Below are 25,475 nucleotides of genomic sequence, written 5' to 3' on the forward strand. Positions count from 1 at the left end.
TTATTTATTTTCTTTTTCTGCTGATGGCCCATGCGCCCACACTTTAAGAACCAATGCTTTAGAAAGATTTAAATAAATAAATAAGAATATATATATTACCTTATTATACTGTACATATTATTTTAAGGTCGAAGGCTAAAGTAATTAAATGCACAGCATGTAACTCCTTGAGTAATTTAAATGTTTTGAAGTACGTTCATTCATATATACAATTTAAAACATTTCCGCGCATAGTGTGCCAGGGTTGCCAGGTTTTCACAACAAAACCCGTACAATTGATACTCAAAACTAGCCCAATCGCATTTTGAGGGGGGGTCCACCGGTTTTCAGGGGGTAAAACCGCGGACTTGGCAACACTGTAGTATGATTACTTGATGCTTCCTCTAAAGACTGCTTAGATGTGTTCGACTTGAAGCCGCGCTGATTAGACTGATCGGTGCGTGTCATCAAAGTACTGTGAGAGCTATAAGAGAGCAGATGTCTCCTTATGCTTTCTCTCGCCGTACTTTGATATCATACACTGATCGATCTTCAATTCCAGTCGAACACACCACTTTACTCTCGAGTGTCACGTGACCGAGTGTAATCGCAGCCTAAAAATCGTGTTTTTTTCATATTGCGATAATATCGCAAATGCAATTAATTGTTCAGCCCCTACTATGTACATAGCTACAAAATGAGCTGGCCCAGATCCGGTTGTACAATCTGTTGCACAAATTTAGCCCAGAACTTCTGGAGGATCTGGGTCAGATGATTTTTGCTATCTGAGAATTGGTGCCCGCTGGGAGTTATATCCACAATTAACAATTACGTTTTCATATCTAAATTATCTAAATGTTCAGTCTATAACATATATTTTAGTTCATCCCAGTCTTACATGTAGGTTACCCCAGTTTTTACAATTTTTATAAATTCTTGTTTCTTCCTTGCTTTAGGTCATAATGTTTATCTGATTTTTATGAAAGTTATATGTGCACCTTCTCCTTTCATCACCAAAAGTAAAATGCCCTTTCAGTCCTATGGATGTGGGTCCGAACATGATTTATGCTTAGTTTCATGAATTTATGATGCTCAGAGGCTGACAGAAAATTAAACTATCATTTGAAAGATAAAGGCTGTGGTTTTAATATTGTCCACTAGAGGGACGTGCAAGATTAAAAAAAAAGAAAAATCTTTTAGGTCTCGGGCATAGCCTACAATTAAAAACCTTACCATACTGTACCTTTCAATATCTTTTACATTTACATTGAAGATCCACATCTCTCCCACCAATCTCTTAGAAATTATTCCTAAATAAAATAAAATAAAGCCTATATAATGTCCCAAAAAGGTGTGTTATGTGGGGTGAAATTATGCTCATAAATCATCTTTCAGTATGAAATAACTTACCTACGAAAGTCTGACAGACCCTGAATGATGTCATTTAGTCAATTTAGTTCACGAATCATGCTATCCATTAAGACACAATACACAGACTCGTTCAGACAGCTTTTCACTAACGTTTTCTTAATTAACTCTCGACTAATATTATTTGCTTGTATGAGTCTTTAAGCATGAAAATCCATCAAAAGCAGTCAAAATATTTCAAAAGGGAAAAGCTTAAGTAAACGAAAAATATAGTCAGTGCATGAATATGAGCGGACAGGATTCTACAGCTGATTCCGTCATGAATGAAACATGAGCTGATTTATATAGTATGCATGTTATTTGAAAGTACGGTGCAAAAATACACTTAACTAAGCCGACCCAGATGGGACTCGAACCCACAATCCCCAGCTCCGGAGGCTGATGCCTTATCCATTAGGCCACTGGGTCACCACAACTTACACAATGAAAACATGCTCTTTTGAAATATAGAACTGTATTTTTATTTAAAAAGACTGTATTATTGGGACAGTAGATTTTTTTCATTTTTTTCTGTGAAAATTTGGCCTTTTGAAATGATCGTATGATATCACGAGAACCATGTCCTTTGAAAACACGCCTTTTTATGTGTTTACAATTATCATTACCTTAATAAATAACATATCTTAGAACACTTTGAAGAATACAAGTAAATATAAAAAAAGATAAGTATTACATAGAGGTCGGGATCGTTACGTCACGTCGCAATGCATTGTGGGAATCGCGGTACGGAAGTAGATGTACTGTATAGTAGCGTATAGTAGGCAGTAGGTAACGTTGGTCATTAATTTTGGTTATTTTTTGGGAAAACGGTTCAGTATTGCTGTATTGTGAACTGCTGTAATCGGTCTCATGATCGACAGGGCAAACCTTATCGGCATTACACCACAGGGAGCAATATCTTTCATTTCAAAAGGGTGGGGTGGTCACATGAGTAACAAACAGGTGACAGAGGACTGTGGTATTCTTAATCATCTGCTCCTGGAGACTTGGTGCTGGCGAATCGTGGGTTTGACATCAGGGACAGCGTTGAACTGATGTGGGCTGAAGTGAAAACGCCCGTCTTCACACGAGGCCGCTGTCAGTTGGATGCAAAGGACGTGGAAGACACCAGGAAGATAGCGCACCTTAGGGTTCATGTGGAGAGGGTAATTGGTTGAATTGAAGACTGCTGTTCATATTGTTGTTAGAAGTTTGGTGAATATATTATGGCAGTTGTTTAGATAATTCACAGTAACAATATATTGTGCAACATGAAATTGATGTACATAGTTATGATGAGACATGTTGTGTATGGTGTGTGTGTCTCTCTCTCTCACATTACGTTTTCTCTAGTTTTTGGCCAGTAAGGGAGTCAGTTTAGTGTCTGTATTCTTTTTTAAAAAATTTATTTTGACCCAGTTCTTAACTTAATTTGCTTTTTGATATTTTTGTGCTGACTGTATTTACCAATTTGAACAACTTGTCTCAAAATAAAAACAAACAAAAAAAAAAAAGAAACAAGAAGTCAGGTGTGACGAATTTATTTATGTCATTCTCCTGGACCCTAGACCTGGGACGTAACGCACAACATGTGTACAGAACATGGATTAGTAAACAATAAGAACAAGTGCAGAGAAGTGCAGAACATTTAAGTAAACAAATAAAAAATAAATAATATTAATAAAATTTATCACCAATCAGGCGAGGTCGACGTCACAACTGGAACGAACTTCAAAAATAGGAAGTTAAGCGTCTTGTTTTGGTGAACGTTCTTCAATATTATACCGGATTACAGAACTACCGGACGAAAACAGTGGATTATTGCACGTATAGGTGAGTAATTACTCCTGAAGTGTAGACAAGTAGACAAGCTTCATAGTTCGCAAAATCTGACAAGCGTGTGTGTGTCACCACTGATGCTTGGTTAACGTTAACATTACCAGTGCGAACGATTGTTTTCTCCACGTTTAATTGTGTTCATAGGGATCGATTCCGCCTATAACCTCGATTTTTTTTAAGTAGCGTTGTTTGGCTTCATTATTAAGTTTGTCCGTATATGGTATAGCCAACTTTTTTTGTCACGTTCCAAAACTTTTTCTGGAGACCGGCTGGCTATGCTATTATCTTATTACAAACCGGCTTTGCGTTGCCTCTAAAATGGCCGCCGTTACCCACAATGCACCATTCCATAACGTCTACGCCCGAACTCGGGTCGGGTCCGGGTAGGCATTTCTCGGATCTACACGGGTCCGTTACTTAACCAATCTGTCGCAGTTGTTGAACTTGTCTTTGGTATAACGTTAACTGACGAGAAACAGAGAAAATGTCAGACAAGTCCTCTCCTCTCCAGCAGCTGATGTGTCCGCGGTTGCCATGGTAACTCTCAACGGCTAGTAGACTAATAAAAACAATAATATTAAAAAAAGGTTTAAGCGTCTTTACAGAGTTCAAGACTTTTCTTTTTACTTTGTTTTATACATTTTATCAACCTATTTATTTATTATAAATTGTAAGACTCACCTCAGAAAAGCTAATTCTCCTGTCAGACTGAGTTGAAGTGAAAAGTGCCTCAAACAAACGCGCTGTCCTACAGTATCTGCGGCAGATGAGATGGTGTACCCAGTCTGTGTCATTATTTCACTTTCATAACTCCTTACGAAATAGAAAGTTTCACAACTCCGAAAAATGTATTTCATTTCTTGTCAATACTGTGCGCGCGGTGTGTCAGCTGTGGAAGCGCGCTATGGAGGAATTTTTTGGTCAGATTATAAACTAAAAGTCTAAAACTAAAAGTCTTAAACCAAAACTAAAAATCAAGTCGAAAATTAATTTGGTATTTAGGATTGGGCATTTTGTATTTAGGATTGGGCATTTTCTATTTAGGGTTGGGCATTTGGTCATTTAGTCATTCAGGATTTAGGATTGGGCATTTGGGGATTTAGGATTGTGAATTTGGTATTTAGGATTGGGCATTTAATCATTTAGCCATTAAGGATTGAGGATTGGGCATTTGAAGATTGAGGATTGGGCATTTGAGGATTGATGAGTGTATGCAAATTAGGAGGCGTGGCCCAAATACTGGAGGCTGGGTTTGAAATGGCTGGTGCGCAGCGGCACCTTATGGACAGCAGAGGGAGCTCCCAGTGCTAAGGAGCACACTGTAATGAAGCCAAACAGAGCGAGTGAGCGGCTTGAGCGAGGACTGTGTGATAACTTCAACTTAATGACAGCTTTGTAACATTTGTGGCCTCAAACCGAGCGTACAACTGATGCTTGCGCGCGGTTAAATCACCTCCGCGAGATGAAAACAAAATCGCACGCGAGGAAACGGGAGCCCGTGAGCTCGTTTCAAACTCTCGCGCGCACGTGACATGTTCTTTGTAGTGATGGGTCGTTCGCGAATGAGCCGACTCTGAGAGCCGGCTCTTGTTGGTGAACGACGAGAGCTGGCTCGCATATCTGAAGAGCCGACTCTATTTAAAAAAAAATATATATATAACCTATAGAAATTAAATCATTATGTAATAATGAAATAATGGATGCATTTTATTTTATTTAAAATAATTGACTAATTCAAAGAACAAAAAAAATATTATATAGGCCTAAAGGCGCACATATTCGTCTGAACAGCCTCACATTCTGTTCCTGTCAATCATACACGAGGTGTCAACCAATTATATGGCATGAGGGAGGGGCCGGGCCATCACACACACACACCCCACACACACCACACACACAGTGTCAAACTCGGAGAAGAAACCGCATCAACCCCTCAAAAATAAGGCAGCTTGCATTTCTGAATGCAAATCTATCATAAAATAAAAATATGATCAGCATTGTGTGTGTGTGTGTTCATACTAGTTATACAAAACATAACTAGTGAGATAGTTCATGCTGGTTATCTAACATGCCAAAAAGAGGGACCAGTTTAATCCTTTCAGTTATTTATTTTTCTTTAATATGGGTTCTATTATGTTGTTCAGATTCAGATTGTATTTGTTTTGTAATGTTGTTGTTTCTATACATTAAAAAGTTGTAATTTAAATGCAAATGTTTAATAGTGTTCTTTTTTTCATAACAAATCAATGCATTTGTAAAGAAATTGTGAGACATTGTGAGTTTGATTTCATTTAATAATTTACTAGAATTGTTTTCACACCTATCATAGTCAAAACATTATTGTTTTTTAAAGAGCCCGTTTGTGAGCCAAAAGAGCCGGCTCTTTTCAGTGAGCTGAGTCAAACGAGCCGGCTCACGAAAAAGAACCGTTGCCCATTTGCGCGCAATACAAGCCCTCGCGCGCGCATGATCATTCCCCAGCTGCTCGCGCTCGATCTTCTCACCTGCTCGCTCGAACACTTTTATTTTTGTCAGTCGTGAATGATCATTTTGTCAGCTGGGGAATGATCATGCGCGCGCGAGGGCTTGTATTGTGCGCAAAGAACATGTTACGCGCACGAGAGTTTGAAATGAGCTCGCAGGCTCCCGTTTCCTCGCGTGCGATATTGTTTTCATCTCGCGGAGGTAATTTACCGCGCGCGCAAGCATCAGTTGTACGCTCGGTTTGAGGCCACAAATGTTACAAAGCTGTCATTAAGTTGAAGGTATCACACAGTCCTCGCTCAAGCCGCTCACTCGCTCTGTTTGGCTTCATTACAGTGTGCTCCTTAGCACTGGGAGCTCCCTCTGCTGTCCATAAGGTGCCTCTGCGCACCAGCCATTTCAAAACCCAGCCTCCAGTATTTGGGCCACGCCTCCTAATTTGCATACACTCCTCAATCCTCAATCCTCAATCTTCAAATGCCCAATCCTCAATCCTAAATGGCTAAATGATTAAATGCCCAATCCTAAATACCAAATTCACAATCCTAAATCCCCATACGCCCAATCCTAAATCCTAAATGGCTAAATGACCAAATGCCCAACCCTAAATAGAAAATGCCCAATCCTAAATACAAAATGCCCTATCCTAAATACCAAATGCCCAATCCTAAATACCAAATTAATTTTCGACTTGGACTTTAAGTTTCAAATTTAGATTTTTAGTTTTGGTTTAAGACTTTTAGTTTTAGACTTTTAGTTTATAATCTGACCAAAAAATTCCTCCATAGCGCGCGCACTGTATGTCACGTCATTATATATTAAAAGCATGTCCATATTCTGACTTCATGCCGAAGAGTTGCTTTGTCGTTTTCTGTACCGCCAATAAACTAACAAATTAGAAAGTGGCATGCATATATAATTAGCCTTATCATTCTACCTTAAGCAAATCTATGTAGCCTAGTGTCGAACCTAAACTCGCATGAAAACGCGTCTGCTAAGAGGTGTAGTCTACGTGATACGCAGGTAACGGTATACGCCATTTTCCCACTAGAAAAGGCCAAGGATTTCCGTATACCCAATTAAAAAGCGTGAGGATACGTAACAACTTCGTTTTGTGTCAGAACTTTCACACTTTCATTCATAAATTTACCCTGTCTGTGTTTGTGAAGCGACATGGATCGAATCGCGGAATCCAGTCAAAAATGGAACTTGCTATATAAAGCAGAACGTGACGGAATTTGGCTATTTTTGAATGAATAAATCTAAAGTAGTGCTGTACAATGAACCTATGGAGTAGTTTGAGGTCTACACTCAATACAGACTGTAGTCTGTGAGTTAGGGATAACTGTCAGCGCAGTCCCTCGGCAACTTCGTAGCCTACTACTGATCAACGTTTTACAAAAGGATTCATAGTTTGGAGTGAAGCATACGTATAATAAGTGACAAGGTTTTATGGAGTTATAGTATGCAACATATACGAAAGTTGATGGAGTTATAGGCTAATGTTACCGCTACAGCTACCGCAGTGTCTTACCTGGAGATTCAACCAGATAACAAAATATGTCTGGAAACGACACCTCCAGCCATTTGGTTGGGTCATTGACCCAGTTTTTAATTAAATAAGGGCAATCATAAGTTATTTTAGTTAATTTTGCAATGTACCGTTGCCGGTCAGCAGGCGTCAATGACTTGCAATACGACATTTTTGTCATTCAAATACACATGACGTTCGCAGTGTTTTCCCCCACGCTGACTCCACCCTCGCCAAGCCAGACCACGCCACCAACTATGACTAGATGCCGACTGTATGTATGAAACAGGAAGTTGTTGTAACTTATGCATACAATGCCAATCTGCCCCAAACTTCACACGTTTTAAAAGAATCCTGGCCTGAACACATCTAAAGGCCAATATTCAATTATAATTATAGCGCCACCTGCTGGCAACAGGAAATTACTTATTTTAAACTAACTTAAACATGAAATGTCTGATCTGCCCTAAACTTCACATATTTGATAATATTCATGGTCTCAACAGATCTTAAGGCCAATATTTCAGTTATAATTATACCGCCACCTGCTGGCGACAGGAAATTACTTGTTTTAAACTAACTTAAATATGCAATATCCAGTCTGCCCAAAGTTCATGTGTTTGATACGGGTCCTAGCCTGAACTCATCTTTAGGCCAATATTTATTTAAAGTCTTAGCACCACCTGCTGGCAAAAGGAAATTACTTCTTTTACACTAACATGCAATGTCTGATCTACCCGAAACTTTGCATGTTTGGTAAAAGTCCTGGCCTGAAGACATTTACATGCCGATATTCAAATATAATCATAGCGCCACCTGTTGGCAGCAGGAAATGTGGCACAAATATTTACCATTTTAAAAGCATATTGGGCCTACGTTGTCTGATGTTCTATTGTGGCCGGGTGGTGGTGAGCCTGGGTGCGAGGGCCCTTTCATCGCTGCTTGCAGCTTTAATTGTTTTAATTTTTTTAGGGAGGAGGAAAAACAATCAAGATAACAGAATGAAAAAGAACAGAAAAAAGTACATAATTAAAGTATTTCAAAACACAAGGATAACCCACCCAGATTCTCAGCCATTTCAGCGATTCACAATATAAAAAGCTGCCATTCCTTAATAATTAACATTCATTAGGAACATAAACATCTACATTCTTACATGATATACCACTTTAACAGATGATTAGTTCATAGTTACAATGTATTTAACATGTATTATGTAATTTCTCTATGGACACCCTCAGGTATGTTTGGGACTCTTGAAGGTACATGAATCCTTGGATGAAAATCCTGCTTCTTATCCTTATCAAATGAAGTTTCTTAGACCTCACTGAAACAATGTCACATTTATGTTTTATGTCTGAAAAAGTTCTGCTGCCCATACTCTTTTGATATTGTGAGCCACAGTGTCAATCTCACTGTTACAATGGCTCTAATCAAAATCGTACAGCTCTTCAAAACTAACAGGCTTCATTTACAGTTAATCCTACTGATGTGTGTGATCATTCTGAGTGATTTGATGCTCTACAACTATTTATTTCCTAAAGTCTACTAATTTATTTTTTTCTTTATTTTGTTTTTGAGTATCTTATACAAATTGCCATACTAACTCTTTATTTTGAACTGGCAGATCACAGGTTAGTAACCTGGCCTTGCTGATTGCACGTATGCAGAAGAATGCAGACACTGTTGAGAAAGATGTACTGCTAGCAGAAGAGCTGCTACTCATAGTAAGATAACACATTCCATTAAATTTATATACTTGTGTGTGTGTGTGTAAATATATATATATATATATATATATATATATATATATATATATATATATATATATAATGTATATGGCATATAAATACCCCTGTCCCTTTTGCTCAGGATGCTGACAATGAGAAAAATGTTAGGAAATTACAACATCAAAAGGAAACAGCAGACCTCTTAGGCCGGGCAGAGGGGCTTCTAAAAGATCTGTTCCTGGATATGGACAAAGCCAAGAAAATGAACCACCCTCAGGCTGGAGAAATAGAGAATGAGTGAGTGACACAAAAGGCAACCTTCACACTCTGATGTTCATGACGTAGTCTGTTGTTCTGTCACATCTAAACTGAGCTAGCAGGGTTGCACCATGTATTTTCTGTCTCATCTATATGATTATATTGAAAACTAATAGTAATGGTGATGATTTCCACAAGCGTTCCAATTTTTTTTAAATGTTTTTCACTAATTAGTGTAAGTCGTCTTCATGAACGCTGGCTGAAAGACTGTTCCCTTTACCGAGAGCTGTATGAGCCACTGAATGAGGTTGAACTACAGCCAAGAATTAACTGGGCTCTGGTGCTGAACCAAAAACAGGTCAGAGAGGGGAAGGAAAGGGGAAAAAAAGTAAAATGTTGCAACACTCACTGGTCTCCCATATATACTATTTAATTCTTACTGCAGTGTGTGTGTGTGTGTGTGTGTGTGTGTGTGTGTGTGTGTGTGTGTGTGTATGTGTGTGTGTGTGTGTGTGTGTGTGCATGCGTGCATTTGATGTGTTTGTGTGTGTATATGTGTGTCTGTATGTGTGTGTTTGTGTGTGTGTGTGTGTGTGTGTGTGTGTGTGTGTTGATTAATTAGTATTTCGGAATATTACAGAAAGAGGCAAGCAAAGAGGAGTATGGCCCCACTCTGGCTGACCTGAAGAAGCAGATTGCAGCTCATAATATCCTTCATAAGGAGATTGAGTCTTACAACAACCAGCTATGCCCTGGATCAACCAGCTCCCAGGTGAGCTTAAAAAAGTTTCTCTGTTACCAAGACTTGCATTTCTCATGATCAGCTTTTGCTGTCATCAATTACTCACTCGTGTGATTCTAATGCTTCGATTCTAAATCTTCTAAACACAAATGAAAATATTTGTAACGAAACCTGAGACATTTCTGTCCTTTCACAAAACCAAATTTCGATGCTTCCAAAAGTTCAGGAGGACACTGTAAAAGTAATACATATGAACCGAATGGTTACATCCAGACCTTCTGAAGAGACACGCTTTGAGTTGTATGATGAACTGATTTATTTTAGGCTTTTATTGAAATTAACCTTGATAAACTCACATTTCGAAGCATCAAAGTTTTGGTTGTGTTGATGTTGAATGGAGGGACACTTATTTTTATAAAAATCCCTTATATTTCATTAAAATATTTTTAATTTGTGTTTGGAAGATGAACATGTCTTAGGGGAAAACATGAGGGTAAGTAATTGCTGAGAGAATTTTCAGGTTAACTAATCCTTTATTCACAAAACTTAAAATCGCCCATGTCATTCCAGGAGGAATATGCTGCCATTAAGAAGCAATATGCTAACCTACTGGTAAGAAATTATTCCCATCACTGATACATGGATGATTTTTGAAGTCGCTTTCTCGTATCTCTTTAAATTGTAAGAGATATTGTTGATGCCAGGAATGTCCAGTCAGTTTAAATCTCAACAGCTTGTACGACTACATGCAAGACTGTGAGAAGGAGGTGGCATATATGAGGGAGGAGCAGAACAAGATCCTTAAACAGGACTGGAGTGATCAGATGGTTGACCATGCTGATATCCGCAGACAGAATGAGGTCATCTGATCACATGACCTGTTCAATGGAGTGGACTGAAGACAGATATCTCTATAGAACAATGTTTCTCAAACTGTGGTATTTGGGGTCCATCAGACGGTGATGAGCCAAAAACACTTTTTATAGTCTAAAAGTTCAGTTTAGGTTTCATCAGAACATAAAACATTTTGCCACACTTTGACAAAATTTAGGCAGATTTAGATTTTTTTTTTAATGCCCTCCATCTAGCCACCCTCCATAGACTAGACATAATAAGAATACTGGACATGTTGTCACAAGCAGCAAGTGAGCAGTACTTGCCAGACATTCCTGAAGCTTTTTTTAATTTAACTGTAAAGCCTGTTATATACCTCAACAAAATAGACATCATTTGTGGCACATCATATGCAAATATATTTATACATTACTAAAAAAGTATACATGGAAGCATTTCAAATTTTTTTTATTTTTTTTTTGCAAAGGTCCATTTTGCATTGACCTTTTTTTGCTGTTCTTATGGGACTGAATACTAAAAAAAAGTAATGGTTTTGTTTCATTCATCATCCAATAAAAGGCAAATACTTCATGCTGTTGCTTTCCGCACGTCAAGTTGCGATGGCTGGCATAGGTCATTGGTCAGGCATCGACCAATAAAATGGCTTGATTTGCACCCCTGCATCACCCCCCGTTCTGCTCTATCACATCCGCTGGTTTGAAATTTTTTTTTTGTTCTTGTGGGTATGAATAGTATTAGTGAAAAGTTGAGTTTTGAGGATTTGATGTTGTAATGGGATATCTGAGAGGTTATAAGTGCTGACTTGACCTTTTACAGCGAAACTGAAATAAAGTGCAAAAGGAAATATGTTGTACACATTTGTGTGTGTCATTTTCTTTATGTGGATGTCATTCTACATATTTGTAACTATTAATCTGCAACTTTAACTTCAAAACACAGGTGTTTTGATCTTCTGTGTGTGCAAATTGTGTAGTGTAAATTTCAACTTACAAATACAAATATTAATATGACAAGTTCTCACATTCAGATCAACATAGCTCTCGAGTTTTGCTACAATTTTACCTTCATATCAACCTTTACTGAGGATGGTACTCCCCTAGTTATGCTTGGAGACTTTCAAGGTCCACCTAGATAAACCTCAGGCTGCAGACTTCCACACTCTGCTTGCCTCTTTTGTTCTCAAGTGAGTATTAACTACGGCTACTCACAAATCAGGTAACCAACTGAACCTTATTTACACAAGACACTGCTCCACTGATCATGTGCTGGTTACTCGACTGCACACCTTGAATCACTTCCTCCTCACTCTTAACCTCAGCATCATTCCTGTCACAACACATACCCCTTCACATGTCATATTTCGACATAACCTATGCTCTCACCCTCCCAGCTATCTGCTATTGTTTTATCTTTGCTTCCTCCCCCTAAACAGTTATCATCTCTTGATGCTAACAGTGCTACTGATACGTTCTGCTCTACTCTTACGTCTTGTTTAGACACTGTCTGCCCCCTGTCTTCCAGGCCAGCCCGTACCACCCATTCTGCCCCTTGGCTATCTGATGATCTCTGCGAGCATCGTTCTAAGCTCAGGGCTGCAGAGAGGGTATGGCACAAATAATAAAAAAAAAATCCTACTGACCTTAATGTGTATCAGTCACTCCTCTTTTCCTTCTCTGCTAATGTCTCCACGGCTAAAAGATATATCATCACAAACAAAAATATAAATTTGTCTAACTCTCGCATACTCTTTAAACCATTTTCCTCCCTGTTTTTTCTCCTCCTCCCCTGCCTTTACCAACTCTAACAGCTGATGACTTTGCCACATATTCTCTATTATTAAAATTACAACCATCAGCGCACAGTTCTCCACACCACAAACTGTCAAACACATCTTACCAGCAAACATACACATTCACATCATTCTCTCCACTCTCTGAGGCAAGTCTCTAAACTCATCCTTTCCAATCATCCTACTACTTGTCCACTTGTTCCTATTCCATCTCATCTCCCTCAAGCGATTTCTCCTGCAATTGTACCTGCACTCACTCACATCAACACATCCCTTCACACTGGTGTTTTTACCCTCAGCATTTAAATAGTCTTGTATAACCCCACTACTTAAGAAACCCACTCTTAACCTAACTCTTTTAGAGAACTAAAGAACTACAGGTTTCCCTCCTTCTTTTCATTGCAAAAACACTTGAACGAGTTGTGTTAAACCAAGTCTCCACCTTTCTTACACAGAAAAAACCTCCTGGACAGCAACCAGTCTGTCTTCAGAAGTAGATATTCAACCGAGACTGCCTTGCTCTCAGTTGTTGAAGCCCTAAGACTGGCCAGAGTGACTACCAGATCTTCATTACTTATCTTGATGGATCTGTCTGCTGCTTTTGAAATGGTTAACCACCAGATCCTTCTATCAACCCAACTGGTAAAGGGCATCTAAGGAACCACACTCCAGTGTTTTCAGTCTTACCTCTCAGACATTTCTTGCTGGATGAAGGATCATCACCTTCAACTCAACCTTGCCAAGACAGAACTGCTTGTGGTTTCAACAAACCCGTAACTTCATTACAATTTCATCCAGCTAGGCACATCAACCATAACTCCTTCAAAAAAACAAATATTTACCAAAGACACTACTCAGTGAACAATTAGTCATGGAAGTCTCTTGACAACCTCTTTATTAAGATTTTTAAAGCATCACTGTGAATGTCTGTTGTCTCCTTTTGTTGATGATGGCCTTAATGGAATTCCATGGAACGTTTAATGTTTTTTAATTACTTTTGTACCCTTATCCTCATTGATTCCTCTTCACAATGAGATTCCAATGCAATATTTCTGGTCTCTTTGTGGGCCTTAGCTTTAACAGTAAAATGCTGCTAGGAAAATCTCACAGAAAAGCTGATTGAAAGTGAAAAGAGATCTGATATGATTTTACTTGGAATCTTTTTTTTTCTACATCTCATAACCTGCAAAATTAATATGGATGTGTAGACTTTTTATAGGCACTGTACAAGAGCTTTTGTTAAGAGTGTGTGATTGCAAAGATGATAGAAAATGTGACGAAACCAACTTTTATTTGCAATGCTTTGGAATCTGTGGTCCACAAACAATTTGAATGTATGAAAGGGCTTCAAAAACTTTAAGAAACCTTGATGACAATAGGGTTACAATTTACCCTTTTTCCTCCAAAACATTTTTTTAAATGTCTTACATTAGGACAGCAATAAGAATAAACAAGATCATTGGTCAAGCAATAATGGGTGGCAATAATTTGCTAATAAAGTGGCAACACCACATTTTAAAGAAAATATTATATTAGACATTTTGTCTCTTGTCTTTTGCAGAACTTCAAGAATAACAGGCTGCTGTCCCACGAAAGTGAGGTCAACCAATTACAGGATGATGGAGACCGACTGATTGAGCTAAAACATCCTGCTGCCAGCACTGTTCAGGTAGTTTTATTATGTAACACTTTGGTCGGTGAGCTAACTCCAGCCAAATTGTCTATATGATATTAGATTTTTTTGTTTTATGCTGCTGACAAATGCGTGGCATTGTAAATTTTGAGTTGACTAATTACAATTAATTAAATGATGTGTTCAGTAAATAAATATTGCATTCAGTATGCCACAACATTAACATAATCAAAACTAAGCTCTGATGTACTATTTGTGTGTCCAGGCCCATAGAGACACTGTGAGGAATGAATGGCAGAAGTTTCTGAATCTTTGCATCTGTCAGGAAACACATCTGGACAATATAGAGGAGTACAAATGGGTAGGTAGGGCAAATTGATAGATCCATAATTTTTGTTAAACACATTTAGTTAAACATTTTGTCTAACCAAGTTTGCCTTCTTCTCAACAGTACCAACTGGATGCAGATACTTTGTCTGAGTCTTTATCTAAGCTTGGCTCCTTTGTTGATGCCAAAGCACTCAATGGCAAAACCAGCACTGAAATTCAGATGCAGCTTGAGGTGAAATCACATTTTAACTATTAAATTCATTTAAATTATATATAAATTGTGTGTGTGTGTGTGTATACATACATATATATATATATATATATATATATATATATATATATATATGTATATACATATATATATTTATATACATATATATATATATATATATATATATATATATATATATATACATATATATATATATATGTATATATATATACAGTCATAGTCTAAAATATCGGGACCCTTGGTAAATATGACCAAAGAAGGCTGTGGAAATTAATCTGCATTGTTAATCCTTTTGATCTTTTATTTAAAAATCACCAAAATCTAACCTTTCATTGGATAATAATAATTTAAAATGGGGGGAAATATCATTATGAAATAAATGTTTTTCTCTAATATACATTGGCCACAATTAATTTCACCCTTTTATTCAATATAATTTGAAACCTCCATTTGCTAGTTTAACTGCTCTAAATGTTCTCCTATAATGCCTGATGAGGTTAGAGAACACCTGACAAGAGCTCAGAGACCATTCCTTCATCCAGAATCACTTCAGACCATTTAGATTCCCAGCTCCATGTTGGTGGTTCTTCTCTTCAGTTCACCACACTCATTTTCTATAGGGTTCAGGTCAGAGGACTGGAATGGCCATAGCAGAAGCTGACCCATTTTTGTGTTGTTTTTGAGGTTTGAGTTTGGATTATTGTACAGCTGGAAGATCCAAACATGGCCCATTATAAGAGTCAGTCACTAAGTGATTTTTATCTGTTGGTATTTGATAGAATCCATGATGCCATATGTGACGAGTGGGGTGGGGCTGAGAGCCGTGGGAACGGAGCGAGGCCGGTGGAGTGATTGGGAAATGAGCGACACCTGCTCCACTCACCGGTCTCGAGTCCCATGGAGGAGATCGGAAGGATATAAAAGAGGAGCGACGACAGTGAAGGACGAGAGAGGACCAGGCCTGGGCTTTATTTTGGGTTTGGTTTTTGTTTGTGCGCGGCAGTCGCCCGTGAGGGGCTGTCGCGCTGTTTTATGTTTATTTTGGTTATTAAAGTTTGATTTGAATGTTCTCCAGTTCCCGCCTCCTTTCTTCCCGTTATTATGGAGTGTTATTGTTGGTTTGGTGCTGATTCTTGGGAGGAAGGAGGGACACGCTGCCGAAGGTCCCTCGCCGCTGGGGTGAATCCGCGGTGCCATGGAGCAGGGCGTAGCAGTCTGGCGGCGTGGACGCTCGAGGCGGTGGGCTGGAGTGAGTTGCCGGGGATGGACGAACTCGCTGCCAGCCGCCCATGATGTGGAGGGGCGGCTGCCGTCCGTAAGGGAGCGGAGGAGTCGGCGCCGTTCGCCAGGGGGCCGGAGCCTGCTGCCATCCTAAGATATGAGGAGGAGCAGGGAACGGGGGACTCCTGCCGGCTGCCCAAAATCGGAGGAGCCGTCGCCGTCCACCGGGCGGCGGAGGAGTGTCGTGCCGTCCACCGAGGGCCGTCCAGTGCCACCGCCAGGCACCGCGGAGGAGCTCACCCAGCTGGTGGAGGGCCGAGCGGCAGTGTGTCTGGGAACTGGATTTTTTTTTTTTCTTCTCTCTCCCCTCTCTCGTCTCCTCATCCTTCCATCTCCTTTTCTCTCGCCTCGTCTGTCTGTCCTTACCCCCAGGTTCCCGCAGGTCACCTGAGCGGATCGGAGCGAGGCCGGTGGAGTGATTGGGAAATGAGCGACACCTGCTCCACTCACCGGTCTCGAGTCCCACGGAGGAGATTGGGAGGATACATAAGAGGAGCAACGATAGTGAAGGACGAGTGAGGACCAGGCCTGGGTTTTATTTTGGGTTTGGTTTTTATTTCTGCGCGGCAGTCACCCGTGAGGGGCTGTCGCGCTGGTTTGTGTTTATTTGGTTATTAAAGTTTGATTTGAATGTTCGCCAGTTCCCGCCTCCTTCTTCCCGTGACTATGGAGTTTTTATATTGTTACACCATATGTCAGATGTCCAGGACCTCCAGCAGAAATATAGGCCCACAACATAAAAAATACAGCAGTATATTTCATTGTACACATGGGTACTTTTTATCCCTGTGTTCACCAAACCCATCTTGAGTGTTTACTGCTAAAAAACTAATTTTTTAGTTTCATCTGACCATAGAAGCCAGTCCCATTTGAAGATACAGTCGTGTCTGATAACTGAATATGCTGGAGTTTGTTTTTGGATGAGGTAGGACAATTTTTCTTGAAACCCTACCAAACAACATGTGTTGATGTAGGTGCTGTTTGACCTTGTCTAACCCCGAGACTCAACTTTTTTCTGCAATTCTCCAGATGTGGTCCTTGGAGAGTCTTTAGCCACTCAAACTCTCCTTCCCCTTCTGGGGTAAGTTGTGGCCTAGTGGTTAGAGAGTTTGACTTCTAACCCTAAGGTTGTGGGTTCGAGTCTCGGGCCAGCAATACCACGACTGAGGTGCCCTTGACCAAGGCACCGAACCCCCAACTGCTCCCTGGGCGCCGCAGCATAAAAATGGCTGCCCACTGCTCCGGGTGTGTGTTCATGGTGTGTGTGTGTGTGTGTGTTCACTGCTGTGTGTATGCACTTTGGATGGGTTAAATGCAGAGCATTCTGAGTATGGGTCACCATACTGTACTTGGCTGTATGTCACGTCACCTTCACTTTCACTTCTCACTGTGCACTAGGACGACATAGAGACACGTCCTCTTCCACAAAGATTTATAACATTTTCTGTTGATTGGAAATTCCTGCCCTGATGGTGGAAATGGGAATTTTCATTGCTCTAGCTCTTTTCTTAAATTTGTAAAGCGCAATTATCTTATATATTCTTTGTTTTTTCTCATTGTGATGGATGATTAAGGGAATTTGGGCTTTGTTTTCCCTCATATTTATATTTCTGTGAAACAGGAAGCCTTGGATGGATAATTTCATGTTCATAATCAACCTGGATTGCTCAATTGTGAATATGAATGGGAATATACTTCTGAGATATTTTACTCATAAGAATTTCTAGGGGTGCCAATAATTGTGTCCAACGTGTATTTGAGAAAAACATTCATTTCATAATGATGTTTCCATTTTAAATTCATATTATCCAATGAAAGGTTAGATTTTTGTGCTAATATTTACTACTACTTTCTTTGTTTGCCTCTTTAAGAAGAATCGCTTTAAATATTCCCCAATTGTAAATCGCTTTGGATAAAAGAGTCTAAAAACAAATATATAAAAGCGTTTTCATAATTTTCAAACTTAAAATCAGCAGGCTTTTATTTTGGCATGTTGCCGGCGAGTAAGTATACGCGATTCCGGATTTAGCGCTGCTGTGCTGATTAAAGAGCGTCAGTGAGTGAATGTCACAGGTTTGCATTGTGTTTTGAAAACGGCATGGGATAGCCTAGATTCATGCTTTCAGTTTGAAAAGAAATCTTATACAGTTTGTCAGTCTAAAATGGTAATTGTGTATTGTGTATTAACAGCTGTCAGAACTTATTTATATAGCGCATTTTTTATTTTGGTTGCGCATGCAGCCCTGCGGACCACTTATGTGCACCCCTGTACATAATACACACACACACACAAAGATCAGGCATAACATTATGACCACTTACAGGTGAAGCGAATAACACTGATTATCTCTTCATCATGGCACATGCTAGTGTGTGGGATATCCTGTCAGAAAATCAGGCAGCAAGTGGACATTTTGTCCTAAAAGTTGATGTTTTAGAAGCAGGAAAAATGTCAGCGCATCTCCAAAACTACAGCTCTTGCAGGGTGTTCCCGGTCTGCAGTGGTCAGTATCTATCAAAAGGAAGGAACAGTGGTGAACCGGCGACAGGGTCATGAGTGGCCAAGGCTCATTGATGCATGTGGGGACCGAAGGCTAGCCTTTGTGGTCCAATCCAACAGACTAGCTTCTGTAGGTCAAATTGCTCAAGAAGATACTGCTGATTCTGAAGGAAAGGTGTCAGAATACACAATCCATCGCAGTTTGTTGTGTATGGGGCTGCATAGCCAATGCTGGCCCTTGTCTACCACCGAAAGTGCCAACAGTGGGCACGTGAGCATCAGAACTGGACCACAGAGCAATGGAAGAAGGTGGCCTGGGAGCAATGGTAGAATTTTGTTTTGGTTTGTTTGGTTGGATTTTTTTTTGTGTGTCTTTTATGTGGTGGTCGCATGTGTGTAGGTTGCATTGTGTGAAATAAGGCAAGACGGTGGAGGCAGTGTGATGCTTTGGGCAATGCTCTGCTGGGAAACCTTGGGTCCTGCCTTCCATGTGGATATTACGTACCACTTACCTAATACAACTCTGTATGTGTCAATATTGTGTATTCTGTGTGTCTACAGGCTGAGGAAAGACCTCTACAGCGCAACGAGCAGCTGTTGGCTGACCTGAGAAAGCGAAGCACCTCTATCACACCACTAAAGCTTCGTCACACTCCTCCAAGCAAAACTACCACTGTTGAATCTCTGTGTGACTGGAAAACTCCCAAGGTTAGAATGTCTAGAACAAAATTTAATTTTAAAGATTTTTTTTCTAACATGTAGCATGAAAAGCTTTTACTTTTACTTTTAGGTTACTAATTTTATATACTTCTATTCATTTTTTAATCAGCTGGATTTTTCTCAGGCTTCATTGAACAGAGGAGACCTGTTTAATCTGAAGTCCAACACAGACAATGACAACTGGGAGGTTCAGTACAACTATGGAACAATCAAAAAAATCCCTGGAGTTTGTTTTATGATTCCTCCACCTGATCCTGATGCCATCAATGGAGTTGACCTGTAAGAAAAAAAAAACTACTTTTGATACTCCGAAGAAGGGCTGGGCAATACATCTAAAATGTAACATCTCAATATTTTTCCACATTTTCAAATTTCTAAATATTTTTGCATTTGCTCTAGAATAATTCAAAAGGTGTTTTTTTTCTGCCCCAATTAAAAAAAAAAAAAAAATGGATAGAATAGCTGTTGTTTCTAAGCACATTCAAATTAATTAGTGCAAAGACAGTTTAAAAAAAAAACTGTAAATGTAACAATATGAAAAAGAAAGAAAAAAAATGCAAAATGGGTACAAAAAAGCATTCTGACAGCTTCTTTATAGCAATGTAATTTAAATACTACATTCTCCACTGTGTAAAAGTTTTCACAAGTTTTTTGTTTTTTTTTTTAGTTCAAGAGATGCTTTGTGGCATGACACTATTTGCCCACTAGCACTAAAAAACTCTTTCAGAAGGGGAACTTGTTTCTGGAACACATAAGCACTTCTTGACTAATTTGAAGGAGTGAACTTGCCTATTGGTGTCATCTTTAGCAAATTAATCTTAATTTTCAACAATTTTTGGATATTCACAGTATAGTAATTATATTACATTGGTATATCATATTGATTAATCAGTTATCACAATAATAGCCCTAATATTCTACTATTCATTCAGCTGTACTCCAAAGACATTGAAAAACTATGTTACTTTTAAATCATAGTTCGTTACTGAGTAAGCCCACAATTTGAATTGATATTCAAACCTTTGACAACACTTCATTAGCCAATAAATATATCCGATCTTAAAGGGACCAATAATAGCCCTGATATCTAAACCACGAAAAGCCGCCGCTGCAGCAGGTGAAGAGCTGATCAGACATTGAGGGAGCTCAGCGTAATTTATGGACTCAAAGTTTGGAGAAACAAACTACACTGTAGTGTTATCATAAATATCTATATTTTGATACCGATACTGAAATATCTGCCACGGTTCCATTACTTATTTTCCACAGTATCTACCGAATATACACCGATACAAGCTGTGTCTCTCTCTCCTCTCTGACAGTGAGTTTGACACGCATCACCTCCTGTCAATTACAGAGTCTGAATGTCCACACGAATTGCAGGTATTCTGTATAATTTTAATTATTCCCACGCAAATGTGCCTAGCGCTTTATTAACATGAGACCACAGTCATGTAATCGCAAAAAACTGGATGCGAGCTCTCAGATAGGCCTAACTTATACAAATGAACTGCCTGTCCTTTCACTCCGTTATGGCTTGTGAACAATCCTTACTTTTAAAGTAGAAATTATTTCTCTTTCCTACGGAAATTCGAATGGTTGGGGGTTGGGGAGGGGCGAGGTCATGGTTAGAACGCTTGGTTGAGTGCATCAGACAAGACGACGAAGAAGTGCTGCTGTAGTGTCATGGAGTCATGAGGGATTAAAATGTTACAGTACTGGTTTCACAAAAAAGCTTTTGCTAAAAGATGGAGCAGTTCCCACTTTGTCGGGGACAATCTGCTGTATCTGTATCACAGCCTGTAAGTGTGCTGCTTTATTTGTTGTTGTGTGTGTTATTTACGTTTTAAAGTAGAAGTTGTATGCCGTTTCTGCAATGTAATCACTGATCTATAATATAGAACTGGATTGCTCATCACGTCATTAAAGTGAAGCCGCAGCGCCGCCATATTGGTAATCCCTAGTGTGCGTAAACGTTCTATTGAATTAATAGGAAATTGTATGATTTTAATGAGAAAACATCACCTAACAAGTCAGCGTTTATAAATCTGAAGTATTTCTGTACATTATTCAATGCAAACACCGTAGGCATGTTAACGGTAATTGTTTTAAATGTTGGGAATTTCCCCTACTTATTAAAAACCTACGTTCATTACAGTAGTGAACATCATGAACATGATAAACATCAGACAGACACGACCTTAACATATAAAACAAACGACAAAGTGCTCATTCTGAAATCTGAATTTATTCAGAGAAATAACTGACTATATACAGTATGGATTTAAAGACATAAAGCTTTATTTCCAAGATAGTAAGTTAAGCTTTTCATTTCATTTTAGAGCAACATTAACAACATAATTGTATTATTTATTGTAATATATTCAAATCCATTTCTGATACTAATATGTTCATGTTTAATAATTCCTGAATAATTATGTTCATAAAGAAAAAGTCTATATTTTGTGTTGGATCAGTTACCTGTGTCATCAGTGCGCAGCAGACACACCCACCTAAACGGTTTAAATATATTGCTTATACTGCCCCAAAAGACCGTAAACATTAATTTACATACACATAACATAAATACTAGTCCCGTTTGACTAATTTGCTTCAAATCGGGTGATTTTAGGACAGCGGTTTGAATGTGACTCAATGGTGCTCTCTGCTGGTGGAGATTAGTAAGATTGCGGATCGAACACTTCCGGTGGCTTCACTGTCTGTTGGCAGTTTAGAACGCGATGAGCGATCCAGTCATATATAGATCAGTGGGTGTAATATATATTACCGTTGCACTTATCTGTACATAGTAAATGCAGTTGTTTTTTAAGTGGTGGTTGACAACCTATCTAAAACATGATTTAACCCAAAAAACAACAATGACGTTACCACTCTAATATGTCTTGCGATATCTGTGCGTGCAATGGTTCTGTGCGATGCTCTTTTTCAATATTCTCGGGGTCTGAATCTGGCTCAGACTGATATGGCAATATTGACGCCATCCTTAAAGCGTTAGTTCACCCAAAAATGTAAATTATGTCATTAATGACTCACCCTCATGTTGTTCCAAACACGTAAGACCTCCGTTCATCTTCGGAACACAGTTTAAAATATTTTAGATTTAGTCTGAGAGCTTTCTGATCCTCCACTGAAAATGTATGTACGGTATACTGTCCATGTCCAGAAAGGTAATAAAAACATCATCAAAGTAGTCCATGTGACATCGGTGGGTCAGTTAGAATTTGTTGAAGCATTGAATATACATTTTGCTCCAAAAATAACAAAAATTACGACTTTATTTTATTTTTGGCCTGATGGTCATTCTGGCCTGCCGGCTGCCGCTGTGCAGTCGATCAGGCTGACGTGCAATAGGCTGGTATGCAACTGCGAATTAATTGACGGACTCATGAATCTACGAATTAGACAATCGCGGAGTGAAAATGACACCACCACATGACCCAACATCAGCGAAGCACTGCCTAATTGGCTATATCCAGAGGCATGCTTCATCTTAGAAAACGTGCAAAAAATGGAGCGTAAAAGCATAGGAGGAGCAGAGCGGGAACGTATAAATAGGAGAAAAGCCCTGGCCACAGACGCAGCAAGTTGATGCAAAATCCCAGCCATGTTCGCCAGTAAGGGAGCAAGTCGGTCAGAATTACATTTACATTATATTTACTAGGGGTACTCCAGACAGCAACATATTGTTGGCCAAGATCAGGCCCACATCTGGCCCGTGTGAAATCCATGCGGGCCACATGTGGGCCAGATCTGGGCCGAAACTACTTGCTGTCTGGGGTGGGACGGTTCACTGAAAAAAGCGAACTGTTTGGTTCTCCACCACACACGGTTCGGCACACGCTGGGACCGCTGTTCAACTTAAATCTGACAAAGCATCTGTAATATGGTTTACTATAAATAACACGTAAAACAAACAGGGTTCAGTTAATATATTTCTGTTGATGGATGAACATTCTGGCTTCCCAGACATTACAACAACAGCGATTTAAAAAAAAAAAAAAAAAAAAAAAAAAAAAAAAAAAAAAAAAAACCCTGCGGACAAACCATTCACTCTTGTTCAATACGAATACAAACACTGGATCAGTGCATTATATTAAATTGACAGTCTTTATATTAATCGAACAGCAACAACAAAGAAATCACTCACTGCTCTTGATTGAATAGCTTTTGTAACTTTAATAAAGAATAATCTTTAATTTATAGTCCAAAATGCAATGCTGTTATACATTTGATTACTTTATTCAATTTTCTGTACCTAATAAAAACTGCTATACCTACCTAAAAAACCCTGAAAGTCAGTTTATTTTATTTGTATCTTTACTCTATTGTATTTATTTGTGCTGTTGCTTGTAGTTAGAATATTCTTAATAATATGATAAAATATATATTTTTTGAAAGTATAGTTTTTCCATAAACATAGCACATACAACGGTATCGAAACAGTGACTCTAAAACCGTGAAACAAACCAAACCGTGAAAAAGTTGAACTGTCCCACCCCTTATATTTACGTAATCATTTGGCAGACGGACGCTTTCATCCAAAGCAACTTACAATATATAAAAACTATTCTAAAAAAAAAATATTACAAACATATATAATGATAGAAGTTTTAAAAGAGCATCTTAATGACAAACTAGCACACTGTTTTACATATGGGGACACAGAATTTTTTTAGTGCCAAATTTGACCAGAAATTTTGATTTTCCATTTCTAGCCTACAATATGTAGCCTATGTTTATTTATTTATTTTGAAGGTGTAGAAGGAAGCAACAGCGCTCCTGCTGTGGAACAAGAGGGGGTGGACAGTTCAGCTTTTGAGTCAGAGCAGGAACCTTCAGGTAAAGTTTAACCTATAAGGAAAACTAAACATGCTGGCTATACTCTTAGAACAATATGTGCTTTTATGATTTATAAGATAATCAGTAGTAGGACTGTGATCATGGGGACATACAATTGATGCCTGCACAATTAATATAGATTATTGAAAGTGCTTATTTCATATTGCAGAGAAACTAGATGTGCAGAGTGAGAGAGAGGGGGATTCAGGGAAAGATGACATAGATGGTGTATTCCTAGTGAGTTTTTGAGAGTTTATTTATTTATCCATTCACATTATGTATGGTAGTCTACCTGTTACATCAACTAACAGGGTTGGCCTAAAAGTTTTGGTGTATGTTTTACATATGATTAGGGTGGTGGTGACTGCAGCAACAGAGGTGGCCTGGGGTGGAGTCAAATTCCCGGCCTGATTTACTGTCCCAGTCCGCCACTGGTACACCCCCAAAATGAAATCAAGACTTTGTAAAGGAGAATAATACGACCCCTTTAACCACTCCTATCCAACCGTGAATCTGCTATGAGCAAGAGGTGGAGTGCAGTTGCACCACAATAAAACCCCACTCTTTATTCAATATTCAGTTTCACTTGGAAATACATCACAACACTGAAGTCAGTTCGAACTTCCATTTTATGGTTATTTTGATACTGATATTTTTCAAGGTATTGAAGTTAGAAATCCCTGACCACTAATTCATGCAAAGTGGTTTTTGTTCAAAGTAACAATTATCCACATAGATCTTTGATATGAATATTTTTGCTAGTTCATTAAATATCGCCGGCTAAAAAGTAACTAGTACTCCAAGTAGTTTTTGAGAGGAGTACTTTGCACTTTTACTTAAGTACTGTTTTGACACCAGTACTTTTACTTGTAATTGAGTATTTTTTTAGCAATGTAACAGTATTTTTTCAGAATTCTTTCCAACACTGTCTCTTACATTCACAGTGCTCAATACTTTTTTATTATTATTATTATCATCTGTCTCGTTTTCTCATTATGTTGGTGTCCTCTGTAGGTTGCTGTACCAAGTGTCCTCAATGCAAAGTTAAACAAGATGGCCTTGTAAGACATACAAGATTAAAAAAATATTTGATATACATTTATGTGTGTGTGTGTGTGTGTGTATATATATATATATATATATATATATGCGTGTGTGTGTGTGTGTGTGTATATATATGTATGTATATGTGTATATATATATATATATCTATATATATATATATACACAGTACAGGTCAAAAGTTTAGAAACATTACTATTTTTAATGTTTTTGAAAGAAGTCTCTTCTGCTCATCAAGCCTGC

The 25,475-nt window shown here is 38.7% G+C and overlaps 1 protein-coding gene and 1 non-coding gene across 2 annotated transcripts; one reads left to right on the plus strand and one right to left on the minus strand.

Annotated features, from left to right (window-relative positions):
• Nucleotides 1-1,742: 1,742 nt before the first annotated feature.
• trnar-ccg lies at nt 1,743-1,815 on the minus strand. Its single transcript has one exon. It is a non-coding gene; the product is annotated as a tRNA-Arg (tRNA).
• Nucleotides 1,816-8,823: 7,008 nt separating this feature from the next.
• Nucleotides 8,824-21,524, plus strand: LOC109058345 (envoplakin-like). The gene is made up of 11 exons (XM_042725229.1): nt 8,824-8,967; nt 9,113-9,267; nt 9,463-9,586; nt 9,869-10,000; nt 10,541-10,582; nt 10,669-10,830; nt 14,176-14,283; nt 14,513-14,608; nt 14,699-14,809; nt 19,152-19,298; nt 19,420-21,524. The coding sequence occupies exons 1-11, from the start codon at nt 8,905-8,907 to the stop codon at nt 19,591-19,593; spliced, it is 1,314 nt and encodes a 437-aa protein (XP_042581163.1). The 5' UTR covers nt 8,824-8,904; the 3' UTR covers nt 19,594-21,524.
• Nucleotides 21,525-25,475: the final 3,951 nt, after the last annotated feature.

This window comes from Cyprinus carpio, chromosome B6 (assembly GCF_018340385.1).
Source record: "Cyprinus carpio isolate SPL01 chromosome B6, ASM1834038v1, whole genome shotgun sequence".
NCBI classification, from domain to species: Eukaryota; Metazoa; Chordata; class Actinopteri; order Cypriniformes; family Cyprinidae; genus Cyprinus; species Cyprinus carpio.

Bases quoted from the DNA above. Each gene is read 5' to 3' on its own strand.
- LOC109058345 (XM_042725229.1), top strand. From the start codon at position 8,905: ATGCAGAAGAATGCAGACACTGTTGAGAAAGATGTACTGCTAGCAGAA. The intron at 10,001-10,540 runs GTGAGCTTAAAA...ATGTCATTCCAG, and splicing joins CTGGATCAACCAGCTCCCAG to GAGGAATATGCTGCCATTAA. The intron at 14,284-14,512 runs GTAGTTTTATTA...TTGTGTGTCCAG, and splicing joins CTGCTGCCAGCACTGTTCAG to GCCCATAGAGACACTGTGAG.